This window comes from Natator depressus, chromosome 10 (genome assembly GCF_965152275.1).
Source record: "Natator depressus isolate rNatDep1 chromosome 10, rNatDep2.hap1, whole genome shotgun sequence".
In the NCBI taxonomy this organism is placed as follows: domain Eukaryota; kingdom Metazoa; phylum Chordata; order Testudines; family Cheloniidae; genus Natator; species Natator depressus.
This window is the reverse complement of record NC_134243.1, coordinates 77497805-77520857: the sequence shown is the minus strand read 5'-3', so window position 1 is coordinate 77520857 and position 23053 is coordinate 77497805. Positions and strand designations below refer to the sequence as shown.

Genomic DNA, 23053 nt, shown 5'->3' with positions numbered 1-23053 from the left:
ACAGGGTGACTGGGTATTCTCAGCAGAAGATTCCCTTCTTTATGGAAAAGAAGAACTTAGTAAGGGTGAAATCAATAGGATTACGCTATAAAATTACACTACAAAATTAAAGGATCTAAGAAAACAAAAGAATTTCGATAGGCTTTTAGCCATCATAAAGAATGCTATTGCAGGGAGATAATTCTCTATTACATCTTATAAGGTAGTTAAAGCCCATAGGAAAGCTCTTATTTTCTTTAATTTTGTAGGACTTTTCCTGTGTGTTTACACATCCTAGGCGAAGAACAGTCATTAAATTTGGTAGGAAGCAGATTCCTCCCCGTTTTGAGCTGAGTTCTGCCCCTGGGGTAAGCTGGCTTCAGAGAGACTTGTGCCTGCCGATGCTAAGGGCATAACTGCCAAGTTTTCTGCAGCTCTATGTGTGACACTTCATGCAAATGTCTTGGCTAATTTACATACTTGGCCCATAGCCATAAATATTAGGTTGTGCGCCCTGCCCCTAGTGGGGGCGAGGGATTGGACAGGGAGCTGCAAGGAACTGGACAACTGTTGCTTGGGTAGGTAAGTGGGTGTCTGGCAGTGTAGGAATAGCTGGGACGATGCTGGAGGGAGTCTGGGGGTAAGTGGGTGGTGCTGGGGTGTCTGGGATAGGTGGGTGCTGTGCTGTGGGAGTAGCTGGGGTGTGTGGGTGGGGATGTCTGGAAGGCAGGTGTGAGAGCCAGAGGCTGTTGCTAGCTCCCCACTGTCTTTTGTGCCCGATGCTGCTGTTACTGCCATCTCTGCAGCGTCTGACTACACCTTCTCCGCTTGGATCCAGCAACGGTGTAGAAACACAGGAGGTAGGGAGGCTGTCTGCAGAGCTGGCACCGTAGCCCAGAGGAGACGCTGCAGGTCATTCCCGGAGCCCAGCTGTGCAGGAGAGATGCCCGATGGGCGCTGCCACTTGTGGGTGACATGTCAGATGCCAGACCCTGGCAGGGCTGAAGTTTGTGTGTTTATGTCCGATCACGTGAATCGCAAAGTGCCGGGACATCTGTTTGTATAAATCAGGACACAACCCAAATGTCTTTGCCTTGCAGGGAAGCTGGTGCAGGGGGATTCTCTGGAGCTGAGCTGCAGTGCTGCCTCTGCAAAGGTGACATTAGACCCGAGCCAAGCCGTGGTGCTGGACTGTAACCTGGCTTCTGTCGAGCAGTTGATCAATATCACATGGAAGAAGAATGGGTTCCCATTAGTGGAGCAGGAGCACCTTCTCGTGCTTCCAAATGGATCACTCTTCATATCGTCCCCGACTGCTACTAAGGAGAGTAAATATCCTGAAAGGACTGGCGCAGAGGGTAATTACTCCTGTGTCTCCCAGAGCTCCCTAGGCGCGGTTGCCAGTCAAACGACTGCAGTTAGGTTTTCAAGTAAGTATTTCTCTGGTATTTATACAGACTCTTCGGCCTGGCTTAAGAGCTGAGAAAGAATTGTCTAGGTTCCTTTAAATCCTGGCAGGCCTCAGAATTGTCTGTAAAATAAGTTATGAAGTCATCGTCTTTTTTCCCCCTCCTAGTTACATTTTAATTTCCCCTGGAACCCTTCCAGATTCCCTCCTGACAAGGCCCTCCTGTTTGCAGAAAGCCAGCCTTTCCCTTTGGGCCACTATCTTGTCAAGTCCTTTTGTTTCAGGACACAAGGTCTGTATACAGCATGCACTGTATTTCTGCAGTAGTAAAGAAAGGTTCAGTAAGGACTATGATGGCCAGATCCTCAGCTGTCCTAAATCAGTGGGAGTCAATGGAGTTACGCCTGCTTACGCCATTGAGGGTTTGCTACCTTCTAGCATTTCTTCAATGACAAAAAGCAATTCCATCCTGTGCTGACCTTGTGTCCTTCCTCCTTTATTCAATCTCTTGATTGGTTGTTTTTGCCCCAGTGTTATTATAGAAACTGTGGTCCTGGGTCTTGTTAAGTTGAATTATAATGGAGTGTATGTGTGTGTGTATATATATATATGTATATAATTATACTGGCACATCCCGAGCTGCACTTTGATTAGCTGTTGATATTAATTAGTGTTACCCAACACATGGAAAGAAGAGTAGCTAGGAGAATGACTTACATGGGACCTGAGTAATGAGATCAGAGGTCAAAATATTTTCTTAGCATGTCACCATTCACCTAATTCCTTCGGGATTTGGTAGATAATTAGCACTGCTTTATGCTCATTAAATATGGGGAAATGAGAGGAGCTGTAGTCTTTGAAAGGTCTATCCTGGCCCCTAAAGATCGTTCTCCTTTTCTTTGGTTTTAGTATATTCAGATCACACATTAGCACAAAGGAGGAGTGGGGGGAAGTGGGAAAACAATACTCTAGAACAGTGGAGGCTGAAATAGACTGTGCTGGGAAACAAGGGAAAGGACAGAAGGTTTGTGCGTGTCTTTGAATAATGCAAACGCATCAGACATTCTGACTTCTCCTCCTTACCGAAGAATTCCATGCTCTAGTTGCAAATTACCTGCTGGGCTGTGGTAGGTCCCATCTCCCTGGCCCCATATAGAGGTTGATGAGTCTGCTACAGCTGTGGTTAAAAGAACAGAGGCCTTTTAGTGCTGACAGTAGAAAACGCAGTATTTAAGACTCAGAAGTCCTTGGGTTGTTCCCCACTTGGGTTGGCAACCCACACAGGTGTGTCATGTTACATATAATCCGTTAAGCTGTTAACGTTTTCTTATAACATGTTTTCTGTCATTGATGGTGGTGATTTTTTTTTAAGTTACCTATGTGTGTGTCAGTATAGTCCCCTTGGAGTGTGCCACATTGACATTTGTGGCGACTGAAGCCCTCTTTGCTCATAGAACAGGTCTAGCACAGGAAATGGGGTCCAAGCTTCTGCTCTCTGTGCCCATCCAATCGGACTACCACCCCCCTCAGTGGGAGGATCATTCAGACCACTTGACTATTCAGTCCTCTCCCCCTCTGTTGCAGTAGCACTAAGGATCTCAGTTATTGTCAGTTGTTTGATGGTGGTTTCTATGATGTGGATACTGGAAATTGGACTGACACTTAGTGTATCTTGCTGTGACTGCGTGCTAGCTACCAGATGGAATTTACTGATCGCTTAAGAACATAAGAATGGCCACACTGGGTCAGACCAAAGGTCCATCTAGCTCAGTATCCTGTCTTCCGACAGTGGCCAATGCCAGGTGCCCCAGAGGGAATGGACAGAACAGGGCAATTTGGAGTGATCCATCCCATGTTGTCCAGTCTCTGCTTCTGGCAATTGGAGGTTTAAGAACAACTGAAGCATGGGGTTATGTCCCTGACCATCTTGGCTAATAGCCATTCTGGACCTATCCTGCATGAGGGTATCTAATTCTTGTTTGAACCCTGTTATACTTTCGTCTTTCACAACATCCCCTGGCAATGAGTTCCACAGATTGACTGTGCATTGTATGAAGAAGTACTTTTGTTTCTTTTAAATCTGCTGCCTGTGAATTTCATCGGTTGACCCCGAGTTCTCATGTTATGTGAAGGGGTAAATAACATTTCCCTAATCTCTTGCTCCACACCGTTCATGGTTTTATAGACCTCGATCATACCCCCCCTTAGTTGTCTCTTTTCCAAGTTGAAGAGTCCCAGACTTTTTAACCTCTTCTCCTATGGAAGCTGTTCCATCCCCCTCATCATTTTTGTTTCCCATCTCGGTACCTTTTCCACTTCTAATATACCGTTTTTGAGATGGGGCGACCAGAACTGCATGCCGTATTCAACACGTGGGTGTACCAGGGGTTTATATAGGGGCAATATGATATTTTCTGTCTTATCCGTTTCCTAATGGTTCCTAACATTCTGTTCGCTTTTTTGACTGTCACTGCACATTGAGCAGATGTTTTAGAGAGTTATCCATGATGACTCCAAGATCTCTTTCTTGAGTGGTAACAGCTAATTTAGTCACCATCATTTTGAATATAGTTGGGTATATTTTTTCCAATGGGAATTACTTTGCATTTATCAACATTGAATTTCTTCTGCCATTTTGTTACCAATCACCCAGTTTTGTGAGATCCCTTTGTAACTCTTCGCAGTCAGCTTTGAACTTGACACAAAATTACTCAAGATAGTTTTCTGCAAATTTTGCCTCCTTACTCTTCACACCATATTTCAGATCATTTGTGAATATGTTGAACAGCACAGGTCCCAGTACAGATGCTAGGGTGACTCCGCTATTTACCTCTCTTTCTCCATTTTGAAAACTGACCATTTATTCCTGCTCTTTGTTTCCTATATTTTGACCTACTTCTGCTCTATGAAAGGGCCTTCCCTCTTATCCCATGACTTCTTAGTTTGCTTAAGAGCCTTTAGTGAGGGACTTTGTCAAAGGCTCTCTGAAAGTCCAAGTACACTGTTTCGTCTGGCTCGCTCTTGTCCACATGCTTGTTGACCTTGACAAAGAGTTCTAATAGATTGGTGAGGCATGATTTCCCTTTACAAAAGCTGTGTTGACTCTTCCCGAACAAATCGTTTTCATCTATGTGTCTGATAATTCTGTCCTTTACTATAGTTTCAACCAGTTTGCCTGGTACTGAAATTAGGCTTAGTGGCCTGCAATTTCCAGGATCGCCTCTGAAGCCTTTTGTAAAAATCGGCATCACATTACCTATCCTCTAGTCAGCTGGTACAGAGGCTGCTTTAAGCAATAGGTTACATGCCACAGTTTGTAGTTCTGCAATTTCATATTTGAGTTCTTTCAGAACTCTTGGGTGAATCCCATCTGGTCCTGGTGACTTATTACTATTTAATTTATCAGTTTGTTCCAAAACATCCTCTATTGACACCTCAGTCTGGGACACTGAGAAAAGAACGGCTTAAGAGTGAGATCTTCCCCTCATCCTCTTCGGTGAAGACTGATGCAAAGAATTCATTTAGCTTCTCTGCAAAGCCCTCGTCTTTCTTGAGTGCTCCGTTAGCACTTTGATCATCCAGTGGCCCCACAGATTGTTTGGCAGGCTTCCAGCTTCTGATGTACTTAATTTTTTTTTTTTTTTTGCTGTTAGTTTTTGTGTCTTTAGCTAGTTGCTTTTCTAATTCTCTTTTGGCCGGCCTCATTAAACTCGACTCTCTGGCCTCTCGTCCTAACAGCTCTTTTAAGGAACCAGAAGGGCATGATCAGCTCCGAAAAGATTCTGAGACACAGCTACATGAAGAGCAGCAGGTGAACAGGTGCATTATAAACTGCATCAGAGCCACAGTAGGTTGAATTTGGGCTATCTTTAAACTAGGGCCTCAATCAGCTGAGCTGTATGTAAGTTATAATGCAGGGATGGAGAACTGCAGGGCACTTGATATAAGCAGTGTGCATCTGTGGTGGCTGCCATCTTGGCTGTTGCCAGGGATTGAACCGGGGATCACCAGAGCTAAAAGCCAGTGTCTGTGCAGCTTGAGCTAAAGAGCCAGGCTCTCTAGCTGATAGATGTAACAGTCGCATTCTCTGTGGATAAGGCCTAGAGGGGGCACGTTGCACACTGGCTCTGTACGGGCTGAGGGGAAGGCACAGGTGAGCTAGGCATCCAGAACAGCAAATGATGATTAATGGGCATGGGGGGTCTCAAAAACGGAAAGAGAAACCACAGTGGATTGAGAGTCTCAAGACAGGGTGGGAAGAACAATTCTGTGAGATCCTGGCACAGGTGGCCACTAAAAAATTTTGGAAGCATCATTCTAACTGCAAGGAGCCAGACTGTGCACTGAGGTTCCACCTAAGGAACGGACACTTACTGTGCTGACCTCCCCTTTCTTGCCCAGAAAGGGTCTCGGCTGCTTCTGTTCTGCTCCGACCTGTAGGATGACCCTCTCTGGGTTTAGGGATCTGCAAGTGTGCTCAGGGTTGGGCCAGCGCACAAATATACCACTTCCACCCCGCAGAGAGCCAGAGGATGCGTGTTGGGAAATGCCTTTAAAGGCAGGGAATGGGAAGTTGCTTGCAGGCCAGTTTCAATCAAAAGTGGCTTCAGATGACAAGTGCTGCAGAGCAGAAGACTCTTGCACCAAGAATGATTTGAGTTAATACATAGAAAGGCATGACCGATAATGTGGTGTGTGGTTGGTTGGCTCTCGTTTTTTTGTTTGTTTTGTGGTTCCTTATCTAACCGTTACCTCTTCGACACAGTGAATGAGACATGCGTTGGTAAATAATGGAGAGAAGCTAAGTGGCACTTTTGCAAAATGTACAATAAAAATCAATGCATTTGTCCTAGCTGGGCAGTTTGTTGTAAATTACAGAGCTAAAGTTTAAATAGCAAATAATTTTAAAGACATTGTCAATTTGAAAATCACACTTTTCTCAAAATGCTGTTGTTTACTAGTACTGTGATCTTAGAGAACAATATTTCGGTCTGTTTTCTCAGTTAGTCAGTGTTGCTCTTTCTCCTGAATAGATGCTCTCCCCTGTCATTTGTTTTGGGTTTTCACACATGGCAGTCGTCGTCTTCTTAGTGTATACGCAGTATGCCTCAGGTGGCACATGACCGGGATTCATCATTGAATTTGGTCTGCTGGTTAGATCATTAGCTTCCCTGGCGCAGGCCAGGTACTGACACGGTGCGCGATGTGAACGCTGATCCATGCCTCCCACACATGGCAGTAAGGGACGGAAAACACAAGAAACAGAAATTGTGCAACCACAAAACTTGGCAAGGGGAGTTAGGTTGGAAACACAATCTGCTCTTAAAATTACTTGATTTTGGATGAATGGTATCCCTTTAATGTGGGCGTTTGCCTGCTAATTATTATTATTTGTATTATGGTTGTGCTTAAAGACCACAGTTACAACAGAGGTCCCATTGAGCTATGTGTTATACAAACACATAGGTAACTTAAAAACAAATCTATACCACGAACGACAGAAAACATGTTATAAGAAAATGTTAACAGTTGAATTGATTTCTGTGTAACGTGACACATCTGTGCAGGTTGACAACCTAAGTGGGAATCCAAACCAAGGACTTCTGAGTCTTAAATATTGCGTGTTCTGCTGTCAGTGCTAAAAGGGCTCTGCTCTTTTAACCACAGCTGTAGCAGGTTCCTCAACCTCTATCTGTGCCCACCAGGAGTGGGAGACAGAGGGCCACACAGTGTAAGCATTGGTTACAGGTATAAAACTTAAAGGCCCCTATATATGATGCAATGGATGGATTTACTGAAAGCAATGAGTTCTTACAGGGAGGTAGTTCACAGTGATTGGCACTTTGCAGGACGGGGCCCAGTACACAAACAGCATTACTCATAAACCGCAAAAAGGAAACCAGATATTGGAAATGTTGAGGGTTGTACTCCAACTTGTCATGAATAGGCTAGTATGGGAGGTGTGCGTTTCCCTTTAAAAAGGGAGGTCTTCATTGGCATACCTCCTCCTTGAGCCAGTCTGTGCAAAAAGCAGGCAAAAAAGAGAAGAGGCGGGGTTGTTCTAAATGGTACATTAGCTGAATTAGTGAGACCTGACAGTACCGGGGACCCTGGCAGGTGAAGTTACCCCCTACGTTTTGTAAAACAAGTTCTTAGGAACACTGATGAACGTTAGTAATGTTTCATTGAACTAAACAGAAAATGTAACAAAGGAAAATCCAGTGGCGTGCCAAAGTGCTCAGATATCATGGAGTTGAGTGCAGAATGGCTAATCGGACAGATGGGTGCACTGACACAGTACTGATGTAGGTGCTTTAGGACTCAACATTGTACAGGCATGTTTAAATATCTCTCCCTTCCCCCAGACAAAAACCCAGCAAAAAACTGTTTTCATTGTATTTTTTAAGGTCTGGAAACATTTCTATTACTATTAGATTTCTTAAAACAATTTAACAAAATCTAAATATTGGGCTTAAACTAAACCTGCGGTGTACCTTTAATTGTAGCTGTGTTGGGAGACCCCCAGTAACTATAATTAGAAACAGTTACTTTTATACTAGTTACATCTGGGTTGCTTTGAAATTGGCAGTTGCTCAATAACATGTTGCTGGTGTAATAAGTTACTGTAAATGTATTAAGTGGTCTTGGTAATGGGTAACCCTCAATAAAGCAGTAAGGATTTGCAGTAACATATTACTTGTAAAGTTCCAAAGTAGCTACACACTCTCTTTTTTCTTGTTTCTGCCTGCCCTGTGTATTTTTTTCTTAACCTCAGCTTGGATGTTGCAGTTAGTGGTGCCCGTCTGGGCAGAACTAGTCAGGCTGGCCAAGTGACTTGTATGGTATGTGCCGGCATAAATAACTAGAAGGGCTGCTGGGAAGACTGACGTGTCGTGTTTTCCAAGGAATTTATAGTGATAGCCTGCTGCAGACTCCCAGATGTGCTGTGGAAATAGAATAAACTACCTTTAAAAAGCAACTTAAATTTGACCCACGTTATGCATTTCTACACAGCACTGCCTAGCGCGTAACTGGCTGCCACGCACAGGTTTCTGACCCACAAACACATTATAATTTCTCGAGCGTGCGTTTTGGTTTGTACACTGAGATTTTGGGAGGGCCTGTTGAGATGGTGCTGACAATTCCAGCACTGGGGACAGGCAGAGAGGGAGCATGGATTTTTTTTAAAGGCAGTCCCCGGGCCCTGGCATGTTTTAAAGACCAGATTGGGGGGGGGGGGGAGAAGGGCCTTTCAGACTCACCATTGAAATGCTTGGAGTCCACTACGTGTACACTTCTGCCAAATTTGAAACTGGGATTAGGCGGCTGCAGCTGGTCATTCCAGCTTGATCCAGTGATAGCTACTGCAGCATAGAATCATAGCAGCATGGTGGGTCCAAGCCGATTCTGTTACTAATACCTGTAGCTTCAGTGGGGCCGCTTGCATTATGAAGGAGGGTAGGGTCAGTGTGGAGTGCAGCGGGATCTGAGAGCTCTTGCTACTGGAGCTTCTGTGGGAGCTCCGTATAGCCCCAACGAAAACCAAGAGGCACTTCCTCAGCCGGTGTAATTTATCATGGTCCCACTGAAGTCAACGGAGCAATGGCAGCTTATATCAGCGGAGGATCTGCCCCCAGATGAATTGGCTAAAGATGCTGATGAAGCAATTCTCATGAGGAAATAGTCCGGGGAATTTTGCTGGCTGACATTGAAGGGGCCAGGACCTGATGGAACTGGTAAAAGCACAAGGCGGTTTAGTTTGGAGGCTGAGGCCCTGTTTGGGAGCCAGTGGTCTCTCTCTGTGAAGGCTGTGAGCTCTTCCTGGGCTGGGTGTCAGGTGTCTCCTCTTTAGTGACGCCTTCTGTTTGTGAAAGCTCAGCTCTGCCTTCGCAACATAAGGTAGCAGCAGGGTAGAGGCTTAATCTTTGGCAGGGAAAGACTTGAGGGGAGTCCAAGCTGGCAGTAAAGTGAGAGCTTTATTGCAGACAAGCTGTTGTCCTCAGGCACCGGGTGTAGTGATTTAAGGCGCCACGGGAAGTAGCCGAGGAAGGTAGGATTTTGTCCCAAGTGCTACATTCCTCCAGTTCAGTGACTCTGATTGCAGGTGCCAAAGAAAACCAGGCGGTGCTTTTATCCTCAAGGCTGCTCAACCGGGCAATGTCCACGAATCCAGCTCAATACAGAAGGGGCAATCTGACTTCTCAAGCTCCCTGTGGTGTGCGCACCATGCTAGGAAGAGATGTAAACAGACCCTCCGCTTTGCAGAGTAAGACATGGGTGGATCAAATCTTTCATTTGCTGTCGTCATCAGAAATGCGAGTCACAGCGGCAGATTCTGCGCCCTCCTGTCCACTCACCTTCTCTCAGATTGAATTGGCAGTAGAGGCCTCATGCTCAAGTCTGCACCTTTGGGTGCCCACATGCCAATGTGGTTGCCCAAATGTGGAAGCTTGGCATCCCGCTGAGGTGCCTATGTTAGAATATAGAACCTGCAGAACGCACCCTTATCTCGTCCCGTTAGAGGCTATTTAGACCTTAAGGCCTCATAGGGTTATAAACTAATCAGCCTCGCTACATCTCTCCCAGAATACACTGGTGATATTTGCCCCTCGCCTTGACTCCAGGTAATTTGGTACAAAGCATGGAAAGTATAAAGGGGTGGAGGGGAAAACCATTCACGTACACAAGGGAGACCTGTGACCCAGCATACGAACCTGCCCCCTGCCCCTCTTAAAGAGTGAGGAGAGCCTATGTTTGCTTCTGACTCATTGCCAATGCCTGCCTGGTGGAGGCGAAAATACACAGAAATGGGCAGGCAGGTGTCTCGACCTAAAGAAAAGGGTGTGGGATGGGGAAAGAGCTGTCCTCAAAGGCTGGAGCGGAAGCACAGAGAATCAGCATGCTCAGACCAAGAGAAGAGCAGCAGCAAGCCCCAATGTTCGAGTGTCAGATTTCCAGTGGTCAGTGTGACCTTTCCCAAGGAGATGCACAGCCCAGGCCTGGCAGGGATTGGCCCCTCAGGCCTTCCTGCCCAATCCCCTTCTGAGCTTTCTTGGTCCCAGAGCCAGGATTCAGCGAGGCAGCTTTCTCTAGGGCTGCTGACTGAGAATTTTCCTTTGAAACTGGTTTTCAGCTCGCCATGCGAAGTGTCCGCTTTCTGCAGAAGAGTTTGAGGTTTTGTCCAAAAATGACCATTTTTGCTTATTTCTGCATGTTGGGTGTGTGTGGAGAACCTGGCTCTAGATTCGTCCCGTTCTGCCTGGTTCCTTTTACTGACCTTTCTGTAAAAAGTTAAAGAAAAAATCTGTCCCGTGTTGAGTGAATACAATAAACGCTCAATCCTCCAGCTGTTGCCAACCCCAGAGATATGTGGCCCCCTAAGGACAGTCGGCTTCCAATGCAGGACAGACTAGAATTGCAGAGGGTGGGCACGCATCCAGACTATCTTAATAATGTTCGTTTCCAGAGCTTCCTTTATTTTTACATTCAGAGTAATCCCTCGCACTGGATTGAATTGTAACAGATGTACTGGTCTTGTTTTTAAAGGGCTTCTTTGAGCAGCGGGGGTTGCCACCCACTCTGACACTGTGTTGTTAGTTTGGAGGTGTCATTCTCCAGTCCCCTCGTGGAGAGGCGTTGATGCCTAAGAACTCAGCTGCTGTCCAGTTAGAGGCGCTCGGACATACCCAGAGAAGGAGCATGGGAGGGACCTAGAGAGGTTAAAAAAAAAGGGGGCAGGAAATAATAGGCTGCATTCTGCCATCCAGGCTTGCGACATTCTGAGCACCTAGTGAGATTAGATCCCTTGATGCCTAGGAGCTTGCATGGGTACTACTGAGGATTTGTCCCAATGTCTTTTGCTGAGACGGTAAGCAGGAGGAGTAGTCACTGTATATTGTACGGCCCCCTTCTGAACGCGAGGGGAAGAGTTCTAGACCGTGAAGAGCAGTAGAAAGCAGTAGCAGCTGTTGAAGTTACAAAGATTCTGCGCTGTCTGTGCTGTCTCACAAGGTGACTATCCATTTATAAAAGGAAGCAGAGATGAAAGGAAGGGCTTTCCAGTTCAGCCTGGTATTCATTTCAGGCACAGAAAAAGATCTCTCGAGATCTGAGGCATTAAAATAATAAAACAACATAATATCCTAGATTAAAGTCCCTCACATTTGGAAATTACCTTCAGAGCTGTTTTAAGAATGTGGGAGCCAACAAATAACCAGTCCTTGACTTATAAACTAAGCTAGGTTAGAAAATAACATGAATGCAATAATATTTTTCAGTGCTATAATATCTCTCGTCCTGTGATCCTAATAACAGTTAATGAATGTGAGGCAGGTAAGTAATATTAGCCCTGTTTTCCACTGGGCTTTCCACTGGGTTTTCCACTGAGGCACGGAGTGGTTTGCATTTACCCAGCCTCTGCAGTAGGACCAGGAATGGAACTTGGGGGTCCTGACATCCAGACCTGTGCTTGACCCATTGGAACACACTTACTCTGGTAGAAGCGTAAATAGACCCTGAGCCTGTCCAACATGTGTTTAGCTGTGTGAGTAGTCTCACCCAAGTCAAATGCTTCTCACCGTGCATAAAATCTTTGCAGGATTGGAGCCATAGTTGTTTGGTTATCAGTTTAGGTAGGGTCTATGTAAACCAGTTGGTTTTCTTAGCAAATATTAAGCATACAGTGTCCCAAAGGCCAGTTTCTCTCCCCTTTTCTTTGCCTTCCGCATACATTTGCAGTGCCAGATGAATAGCTACTAGCAGTATTTCATAAGATGGGTGACCTTTGGGGCTTGTGAAATGCCGCGGATTGAACAGGAGACAGACCGGTATAGTGCAGACAGACACCGGGTAAATCGTGACGGTTAGAGATGGGAAACCCACCTTGGGTCAATTCAGCCCTTCTCCCTGGCAGTGCTGGATTACCTGTCTGCCTTACACCTCTCTCCGATCAGACAGTACTCACCTTACACGGCACTTCATTTTACTCAAAGATTCTAAGAGCAGGTAAACTGTGCGGAACATAGGTCATACCATGTAAGGCCACAAGGGATCACTGTGATAATCTAGTCTGACACCCAGCACGCCCTGCACAACATCAGCCTTATACCTCTCCTGGCAATTCCCGCATCGACCCCAGGAACTCGTGGTTGAACTAGAGCATATCTTGTAGAAGAGACGGCCTCTCTTGAGCTAAGGACTCTGAGTGATAGAGTCAACTACATCCCTTGGTAAATTATCTCAAAAATTAATTACCCTCACTGCTAAAAATTTGCACCGTATGGTACAGCAATGTGCCTTACAGTTCAACTGATCTGTTTTTTTTTTGGCTGGTGCCCTGTAGAGACCAATGGAAAAAATACTGGCTCAGAAACGGGAATATCCTTTAAAAAAAAAAAAATTCCCCAAATTTTTGTTTCTAGATCTTTAAAAATGGATATTTGTAAGAATATGGGGGAAAACACCCCCCTCCCATCTCCCGCCGTGCTCTGTCACATGGCATCCAAATTCAGAGCAACTGTCTAAGACTTGTCACTCTTCATGTGTGCATTTATATGTCTCGTTTTATTACTATCTGCCCGGGGAAAATGCTGCTTCTTCAGCGAGCATTTGCCCCTGACATAACATACTTATTTCTGAATCGAGGGTGACGAGGAAGTTGATTAATGATATGCATCCCCCAGCTCATCTTGTTTTGCAGGCTGGAGAGACGTGTTTGCGGCATTAGCATTCGTTTTGTGTGAGTGGAGAATTCCAAGGGCTCTGTTTCTGTGTAAGCGGAACAGAGCGCGGTGTTCTATCAGACCTTGTTTACATGCAGATGGAGTTATTCTTCAGACTGATTGCGTCGGCCATGGCTGATTAATGTTAGGTGACAGAACAAGACTTGTTTGGAAGATGAGGGAGAGAGGAAGTCAGCCAGCAACCTTTTGCTCCTGGCAGGTGGTGTGTTTCTGTCATTAGATGAGTCTGTGCTACAGATCCTGAATGTGGCTCTGGGACTCTTTTTTGATCAATAGGATGATGCAAATAATAATAATTAATAATGACAGTACTTGGCCCTCATAAAGCATCCAGAGATCTCCAGGGGCTTATCCTGACCGTAGCTTCATGATGCCGTATGAGGTAGGTAAATATCTTCACCAGCAAAGCAAAGCACTAAAGCTAGGAGGGTTGGCTGAACGCCCACTGAAATCAGTGTAAAGACTATGACTTCGTTGGGAGCTGGATGAGTCTTAAATGACTTGCTGAAAGTCACACATCAAGCCCGTAGCAGAGCCTGGGCTAGACCACATCTCCTCCTGCCCTCCAGTCCTGTGCTTTAAGTAGATCATCTCTGCTGCCTATAAATCTATTGCATGGTATATTTCACGCCCCGTAGTGCGCACTAGCTAAGTGGGCCAATCAGGTCATATGTCTCCTGCTGAGTCAGCAAGCCACTCACAGGGATTCTGCTGGAAACATGAGACAGTGGCTGTGGTGCAGGCTCTCAGGAGTTCGCTCCTTTCTCCAAATAGTCCCAGAAATTTGGGGCCACTGTGACATTTCAGTTTATAAGGGCTTTTGGCTCCCACACTAGAGAAGGGAAAGTATCAGACGGAAATGAGTCGAGAGTCTCAAAGAGACCAATCGGAGGAGACAGTCTGTCTCACCAGGAAAGTGTGAAAGAGACTAAATTTGGATGCTATGTACAGGCCTGGCCAGGTGACAAGGAATCCAGTGTCAGCAGAAAGGACATAGCATTTTTGTCCTTAATTTATGAGGTTGTGCCAGCTATTGTTAGAAGAGAAGAGGACATGTCTGACAAAAGCTCGTCTCCTTTGTGGGATCTGATTTGCCGAGATGTATGGGCTATCTGTCCAATGGAAAGCAGTAAGAATTTCTCTATCAGAAGAGAGCCTGGATGCACGTAGCCCAGCATCCTGTCTGACTGGCTGAGACTGGATCCTTTAAAGAAAGGTGGAAACCCGAACAGTGTGCTTAATTGTGCATTGCTCTAGCACAGGGGAAATGCCCTCCTGGCTCCCAAGCTTGTGAGCTCATTATATACCCTGAAGCACCGGTATTGAAAGCCTATAGGCCTTCATTTTTACGAGTGTAATTGCAACTGCTGATATTATTGTTAGAAACTTAGAAATGTTTTTGAAACTCAGTAAGTCTCAATAGTATCCTGGGACAGAGAGTTGTGCGGTTTCTTTATACATTGCCTTTAAAAATAAACTTGTCTCGTTATTTGGGTCAAATGCCTTTTAATTTCATCGGGCACCTTCCCACACTTCTCTTTTGGGAAGGAGTGACCAGGAGGTTCTGACCAGCTTTCTCAGATGATCAGCCATTGCTGTGGCCTGGATGCAAAAGAACCCGGCTGTTCCACAGACAGGCCTCAGGGCTAGAAAGGTTTCTGAATATGATGGTGCATTTATGACACCTTTGTTTTGATGCAGCTGTGACCCTCTGGTGCTGTTCTCAACTGTTGTGGCAGGTTGTACTTTTGACATCTTCGCAGCATGGCAGCAAATCTCTAGGGTTACCGCCTTGTGGAACTGACACAGGACCAAAAATTGCACCTGAACCAGTGCTCCTTTTTATGCGACATGTGGATTTCATTAACCCTACAAAGGCTGGCGGCACTTAAGTCTCTGCTGCCTTTGGACAGACTCACATCATAGAAAGCCATTTTATTCCCAGGTTCAGCCAAAGAATGCGAATGTCCCGCTACAGAACCTTTTACATCTTGCTGCCTTTCAGAGAATGAAAGACAACAATGAGCGTTGGCATCGTGCGCCTTAACCTGGTGTTCGGTTCATCCCGCGGCGCCAGTTCTGCTTACCAAAAGTGGCCCACTAGGCACTCACATTCCATGCCCAGCTCCATGCCAGCGAGCAGGGCTTCTTACCCATTTGAAGTTTGAGATTGTTTCGGCCCCAAGACCTAATCATTCGCTTTACCAGATGAAACTGCGGAGACGGACGAGTGCCAGCTATCCTGAGGGAAACTTTGGAGGGAACCAGCTACTAGATGGTTTGATTAGTCTTTCGCCCCTATAGCCAGGCCGGACGACTGATTTGCACGTCAGGACTGCTACAGACCTCCACCAGAGTTTCTTCTGGCTTCGCCCTGCCCAGGCATCGTTCACCGGCGCGGAAGGATGTTCTTCCTCGATGCAGAAGTCTCAGCTGCATGTGTCTTTTTGCATCCCTAGGCTGGAAGGAAGGAGAGCTCCTGCGTCTGTCCAGCGTTTGGCCAGTTTCCATCCAGAGCAGTGGCCCAGTAGAATTGTGCTGTTGAATTCAGACTTGTTCTCTGATGGGACCACCTTGCTCCAAGAAACTAAGAGTATAATCTGTCCTTTTCTAAATGGGAAAGGTGGTGGATAGTTGCCTGGATTTCTTCTTTTGCCAGCTGGGTTCAGAAGAAGCCCCAGCCGGCTGATGGCATCTAGGGAACGGTGTTCACCGTAGGACCGGGCTGTGAATTCAGTCTTTGTAGCGTAGATGATGTAGCAGTGGCCATTGGAGACAGCGGATACTGAACCCTGCCACAGGTGTGGGATATTTCACCCTCTCTGAGTTCTCGGCAGTGCTCCCTGGGAAGTCTGGCAGCACGTCCACCACTTTCTGGACAAGCGAATGGAGTCAGGTGGCCTTGTTTTTGCCAAAGGTTTGGGCACAACATAGTCAATGCAAGAGAGACAAGGTGGGTGAGGCAGTCTATTGGACCAGCTTATGTTGGTGAGAGAGAGAAGCTTTCGAGCCACACGGAGCTCTTCTTCAGGTCTGGGCCCGAAAACTTGTCTCTCTCTCCAACAGAAGTTGGTCCAATAAAAGACATTACCTCGCCCACCTTGTCTCTCTAATATCCTGGGACTGACACGGCTACAGCAACACTGCATATGACATGCAAGAGGGCTGGTGTAAGAGGCTGATCTTTATTTACTGGTGTCAGTCACATGCCATGCATCAGGGATACAAAAGGTTATATCCTGGCCACATGGCAGAGTCAACCCACTGATTTTAGGGGTTACCGTTACAAATGAGACCTGGTTAATCTGTAATGACTGCTAGTTCAAATCTCTTTACTATGTAAATAGATGTTTAGTCAATTAATTAGATTTGCAGGTTTCTCAAAACCCTAAATATCCCCAAAGTGAAACTACGCAGTGTGTTGTTTTCGCTGCAGAAAGGTATCTCTCTCTACCTGTTAATCACGACATTTGTGAAAGCTGTTAATTTACTTTAAGCTGTTTGCGAGGGAGGATCTATAAAATTACAATAATTGTAGCTGTTAGGTGAACATATTTGCTATGTCTGGAAGGAATGATGCTGTACTGTATCACGTTTCTGCTGGCAGAAGCTGAAAATGGGTGTCGACGTGCCACGTTATATGCATAATGTGTAATCTATGTTACTGGTGTAGTGCAATTGTGTTAGGAGGGCCACACAAGCTTACAATAAGAGTGGACCCAAACTTGCTTGTAGGCTTGTCTCTCCTGCGTTCCAGTTGCTTAAAGGAATAGTAGTTTAGTTAAATTGCACGTCCACTGATATTAAAGGACATGCAGAATTGGAGGCTCTGCATATCGTTACTAGTCATTGGGAGATCGGTGTGTGTATGAGAAGCAGGAGCAGATCCTACAAAACTTAGACAGGCAGCATGGAGAGGGCATTGGGCTAGGGCTCAGGAGATCTGGGTTCCATTCCTAGCTCTGGTACTAGCCTGCTGGGTGGCCTCTGGCAAGTCACTTCATCTCTCTAGGCCTCAGTTTCCCCTCCCACTCTTTGCTAGTCTTGTCTATTTGGAGTGTAAGCTGTTCTGGCTGGGGTTGTGTTACAGTGGGTTTCTACAGTGTCTCAGTGGGGCCCCAGTCTCAGCTGAGGCCTCTGGATGCCACCATCCTAGAAATTAATACTAATAATTATAAAAGGAACAAAGGGAGAAAATAAATGGAGACAGAATTTGGTGGCAATATGCAGCACGAAAGACCAGAGAGGCGTTTTTGAGAAGGCTGAAATTCCATGCATAGACTACATTTTCTGACCAGGGTATAATGTCTCTGGCAGGGAATCTCTCCAAGCTCAGAGCCTTCTGTACTGATCAGACTGACCTCTGGGGAGAAGGGTGGGGTATAGGCATGTCACTGTACCGCAGTCACCTCTTGAGACAGGGTTAAAAGTTTGATCAGAGGGGGCTTAGCTCCAGCTGAGTGTAAAATGTCAGTGGAGGGTCGTGTGCTTGGTTTGAATGTGCCATTAATAAAAGTGCAGCATGCATTGACATTTTATATGAAGGCAGCCTTGCAGAACGGCACTCGCTCACCTGCGGTGTGTAACTTTGGCGACCGAAGAGTAAAATATGAAGTTTTTCATTCTAACCGTTATCATGGGAAGGGAGGAAAAGTAGTTTTATGGCTGGGCTGGTCACTTTTCATGACAGATTTGCAAGGCTGAATGAAAACTTCCAGCTAAACCTGACAGAGTGGTTTAAATAATGATGAATACGTTCATGTCTTTCACCATTCCATGCCAGTCACCTTGCCCCTTCAATGCCCTTGTTTCTCCACAAATCAGTTCCATCAATTCCTGACCCTGAGGCCCTGAAAAATGGCATTGTGGTAAAATGGTGAGCGATGCTGTGCAGGCTTCAGCCCTGGATCCTACCTCAGGGCCAGATTTTGAAACCCTGACATCCCCTGAGGAGTATTGTACTTAATGAATAGTCCTGCTGATTTCAATGGGACTCCTAGCAAAATCCGGTACTACCCCACAGAGGAACAGTTCTTACGTGGCTCTTTCTCCAGTGAACTCCCACTGCGTTTGCTTTGTCTCGTGATTTCTTGTTTCACCATGCAGCGAGCAGAAATCAACGCCCAAAGGCGGGGCCTTAAAGTGTACTTGGATCCCATTGTATTGTGTGGGTCCTGTTAGAAACATTTTGGCCTAGGGCTCAGTGCTTCTGTAGCTGGGCTGCGCCATCGTCCTCCATATTGCCGGGGAAAAGTAGATTGTACGTTAGAGGGCAAATGCACAGGTGCCAGGGCCAGGAACCCTGGTCTGAACCTTGGTTTGCAGGAGCAGAGCCCAGGAGGGCTGGGTGCTTTGAAAGTGGACGTTTTCAAAGACTCTTCTTGGAGACGCACAGTAAATTTGGGTAGTTCAAAATACCAAGGTGACTGGCTCTGCGGTATGTTAAATGTTAACATTCCCTATCCCCAGGAGCAGTAAATCCTCTGTGGAGTCTGGCCTAGGGTGTCTGGAGCCCGATCTCAAGCGTCCCCAAAGTTGAGGTGCTCGGATCCAGGGTTTTCGTTCAACGCATTATTGAGCTAGCTAGAGAGGCCCTGTTCATGCTGCCTAGCACTTGCTTTTTTCCTCTGGTCCAGGGGAACAAGATTCCTCATTTCCCCTCTCACCACCCACCTCTTTCACCCTTCAGTGTGCTGCTTTGCAGTCCTGGTCTCTGCTGAGGAGGGCTGGAAGCTGCTGCTTCTGGAGCCTGCCATCACAGCTCCCAAGAGGGTGGTAGAGAGCAACACCGAGTTAGCGCTCCTTCCCCCTACCTTTCCAGAGGCTAAGCACGCTGCTCCTGCTGCCCTCCCAGTCTCTGCTGGCCCTGGGAATGGCCTGCTGTGGAGCCAAGCTCAGATCCCCTTGCAAGGAGCTGCCACTTGGTCGCTGGGCCTGGCAGTTCTGATGTGTCTTACACACATGCTGTGTTGTGTTTTGTGCTGCGTGGGGGTGGCGCTGCACTGCTTAGTCAGTGGTAGCGTTTGGTCAGGCCCATCCACATCCTACGGGGAGGGTCCTCGTGGCGACATTCTCAGCCTGGCTTTGCTGGTGCCCTGAGCCGGGAGGCTGATTGGACTGGAACAGATCCAGTTCTCAGTGGTCAGTTCTGAAAACATTCATGTGCATCGACGTGGACGCTCTAAGCAGCTAAATAGTTGAGGGTACAGAATAGCAGCCAGTTACCGGCCTTGTGACAGGACAGAGTGAGGGGACCCCACTGATTGGTCTGCGTCCACCCATGCTCCATCTCCGCTGTGTATGAAAGAGCAGGATCTCTTGCAATAGCTGTGATGGGCAAAGCTTCCCTTTGTAGGCTGCTGAGTGAGCGTGTCGGACCACAGGTGTGTCCCCTGTTCACGTACCAAGGATAGCAGCAAAGCACCCTGCCATAGGCTGCCCAGCCAGTGTGTCCCAGCTCTGCTCTGGCTGGGCCATCTTTTGAAGGAGGGATTCACCGTTCAGCCCTTGGCCTGTCTTCTGAGACTGCCAGCAAAGGTGCCAGACTTAGGGGAGTAATTCAGAAAGGCCCTCAAAGTACCAGACTGATGCCACCAGCTGCTCTTGGCTGACTTAGGGCCTGGTCCAATGCCCTTTGAAGTCAGTGAAAAGAGGCTCTTAGAAGTTAGAGCTTGATAACCCGTTACAGCCCCCCTGTGCCATCCAGTCTTCCTGTACTTAGTTTATGGTGGAGAGGATCCTTCACTCTACCTGGGCCTGGATTTAGGACAGCATTTAAGCACGTGCTTAACTTTGACAGGAATTTGGCTTCAGTGGGATTTAAGCACATGCTGAATAGGGATGTTTTTGTGAATGGGGGGCTAGTGATTCATGGGAGTGAAGGAAGCAACCTCACTATTGCTTGTGTTAAATAGTGAACATAATCCTCCTGGATACATTGTACTCAATAACTACAGGCGTGGAGATCAAAATCCCTGCTCACTGTTCATCCACTGCTGTGTATTTTACCAGATGTAATAACTTAGCCCTGGACAAAACATACCCCTGGCCCCATCGATAACAGTGGGTGATCGACAAAAAAAGAACGCAGCCTGAAGTGGATAAAAACTGTTCCGGGGTATTTACTCAGACTTTCCATTGAGTAATGTGTGCAAGTAGTTGCTACTGTGTGTGAAGACAGGATATAAATCCGGGGCAGATCTGCATATTACCATCGCCCCAGTGGACTACCTGAGGATCTGCCCCCAGGTGTGTGGTTAATAAGTGGAAAGGAGCGAGGTGTCGTTTTTTGTTTAAATTAAGTGGATTGTTTTTACTGCTGTTCTGTGAAAACAGCAGTCTCTCTCTCCCCTCTCCCTACCCTTTGGCCTTTACAGGAATGTGGGGTCTGGCAGGCTTTATCGAGAGCTAAAAATGATTTGGCCCTGTCTGTACTCGTGGCAAAACCATTTTTCACACCAACTGAGAAGAGTTAAGGATGGGATCCATTGTTAACACTTGTTGTCAATGACAGATTGTTTTCCTAGTGTAGACAGGACTAGTGTGTAAAGTGTGCTTGGATCCCCGTGCATTGTATGTGTTGTATTTTAAACATTATGGCCCCGCTTCAGCAACATATTTCAGTATGTGCTTAAGTCCTGTTGCAGTCAATGGACACTATGTACATGGGGTGGGGGGCAGTGTGTCCTGATGGACAGAGCACTGGACTGGGACCCAGGATACCTGGGTTCTGCCACTGAGCTGCTGGGTCACCTTGGGCAAGGCATTTCCCATCCCCATGCCTTGGTTTCCCCATCTGTAAAATGGGGCTAATGATCCTAAGCTCGTTTGTAAAGCAGATTGAGATCTATTGAAGAAAAGTGCTATATGTGAGCTGGGTATTAGTATTATCATGAGATGTTGTTGATTATTATGTGATGTTGGGATAGACGTAAGCAAATACTTCAATGTATGGCTGAACTAGAGCCTTAACTGATCACTTCTTTTTCAAACTCTTCCAAGAAAACAATGGGTTTCTTAAAATTTGTTTTACATGCAAAGAAAATTCCCCCTGGAAAATTCATTAGGATGGTGCTAACCCTGCCCTCAGTTAAGAGTGTTTAAATGTTCAGTAGGTTATTCATATAATTCATAACCTCCATGCTTAGGGGTTGGGGTTTTTTTTGCTATTTTGTGCTGTGATGGGGCTTAACTCCCATCGTCTGCAAGGTAAAGGATAAAACCCCAGTTAAACATGCTCCGCTCCTGGGGGGCGGCTGATTAGCTAATTGCCTCCTGGCCAGAAGAGGCAGAGTTAGGCCTTATAAATAGACCGAGGGTATGTCTGTCTACATGGCAATTACAGACCCACAGCTGGCCCGTGCTGACGAGCTCGGGTTCGGGCTAAGGGGCTGTTTAATTGTGGTGTAGAGGTGCAGGCTCGGGCTGGAGCCTTGGCTCTGGGACCCTCCCACCTCACAGGCTCTAGTGGGTTTTTAAGTGCAGTGTAGACTCACCTTGTGGGAGCTCAGTTGTGGAGGGAAGACCGAGGAAAGAGGAGTTAGGGAGTTCTCGCCTCTCCTTCCGGAAAGTCCTGGGGTTGGCAGACTAAAGAAGGCCACCAGGACAGAAATGGTTCCTGTGGAGGGCCATGAAAAAAGGGGCAAGCTCCAGGGAGAGACTGTGGACAAGGCAGGACTCTCCTATGGAGGGAAACTTATATGGAACATAGTAGGCTCCTGTAGGCAGGAACCCTAAGACAGGGTTTGTAAGCAGAGAAGAGAAGACTTCAGTAGCCCAGGAAGGCAGAAGAATTGTTCAGTTTAGTTCGGGCTTATCTGTGATGTCCCAGGAGCAAAGCCATCCCTTGGGTAGGGCGAATTGGGGCGACCGCTCCAGGCCCTGCACTTTGGGGGGCCCCGCGGGTCGGTGCGATTGGCCGGTACGGTCGGTCCCGGAAGAGATGAATCTGTCACTTCCGCCCTGGACCCCATACTCCCTAGAGACGGCCCTGCCCAGGAGGGAGGGGTCTGAACTTAGGTGACTTGGCCAGAGGGCAGGGCCAGGGGCAGGCGGCCTGCAGGAGGAGCTGGAGCACAAGAGAGCAGCAACATCCCACACTGATAGAAGGGGGCGCTCCAAGGGTGAGTGAGCACTGCTGCATGTGCATGTCTGTTAAAAAAAATTAATGATATTTGCACACGAAAACAGGTGAAACCCAATACTTTCAAAGGCCTACTTGTGCAATACACACATTTTGCCCTTTGGACCTTTCATTTTTAGCATGAGTATGGTCTAAAAATATAGTAAAATAAAAATCATATCGCACTTTAAACTGGTTCCGGGATCAGAAACACAAAAGTTGTCTTATTTTTGTAAAAAGTTGTAAACTACAAACCAATAGACGTGCGGATGATTTTGTAAATCATGATTTTTTTTTGACTGACATCCTTTCTCATGCTTCAACCTCAATTAAGTGTGTGTGTGTGAGAGAGGGAGGGAGGGAGGGAGGGAGAGAAAGTCAGTGGGGCAGTTTTCAGTTATCTATGCAGTAGCAACTAATAGTTAAAAAGAAAAGAACCTCAACACCGCATTTCTATTTCCAGGGGTCAGGAGAATCAGTTTCTTCAGTGACAATTCTTGTTTTTGGGGGGAGTAATAAATCAGTCTAATAAATAATTTCACACTAATGTTAAAGGATCACTCGTGGCAGGTAGAAGTTCAACCTGCTGAGTACAATTTTATGCTTGGCAGAGCAACAGAATTCGATGTTTTCTAGCTTAGACCTTTGCTGTGCATTTTGGTGCTACAGTCCTTTGTGTTCTAGGATGGCACAGAGCATTTGTAAGGCAGGATAGGTTTAATGTCATAGGCAGTTTAATGGAGATGCATTTAAAACAAATTCTAACTCTTCTGGTTGAGGAGAATAAAAGCCTTCCACAGCCTA

At 46.5% G+C, this 23053-nt stretch overlaps 1 protein-coding gene across 1 annotated transcript in view; it reads left to right on the top strand.

Moving 5' to 3' along the window:
• IGDCC4 (immunoglobulin superfamily DCC subclass member 4) overlaps positions 1-23053 on the top strand; it is a 179066-nt gene that overhangs the window by 56354 nt on the left and 99659 nt on the right. Inside the window, exon 2 of the mRNA XM_074966568.1 lies at positions 1080-1409. Coding sequence (XP_074822669.1) covers positions 1080-1409 — 330 coding nt within the window. The remainder of the gene's footprint in view (positions 1-1079; positions 1410-23053) is intronic.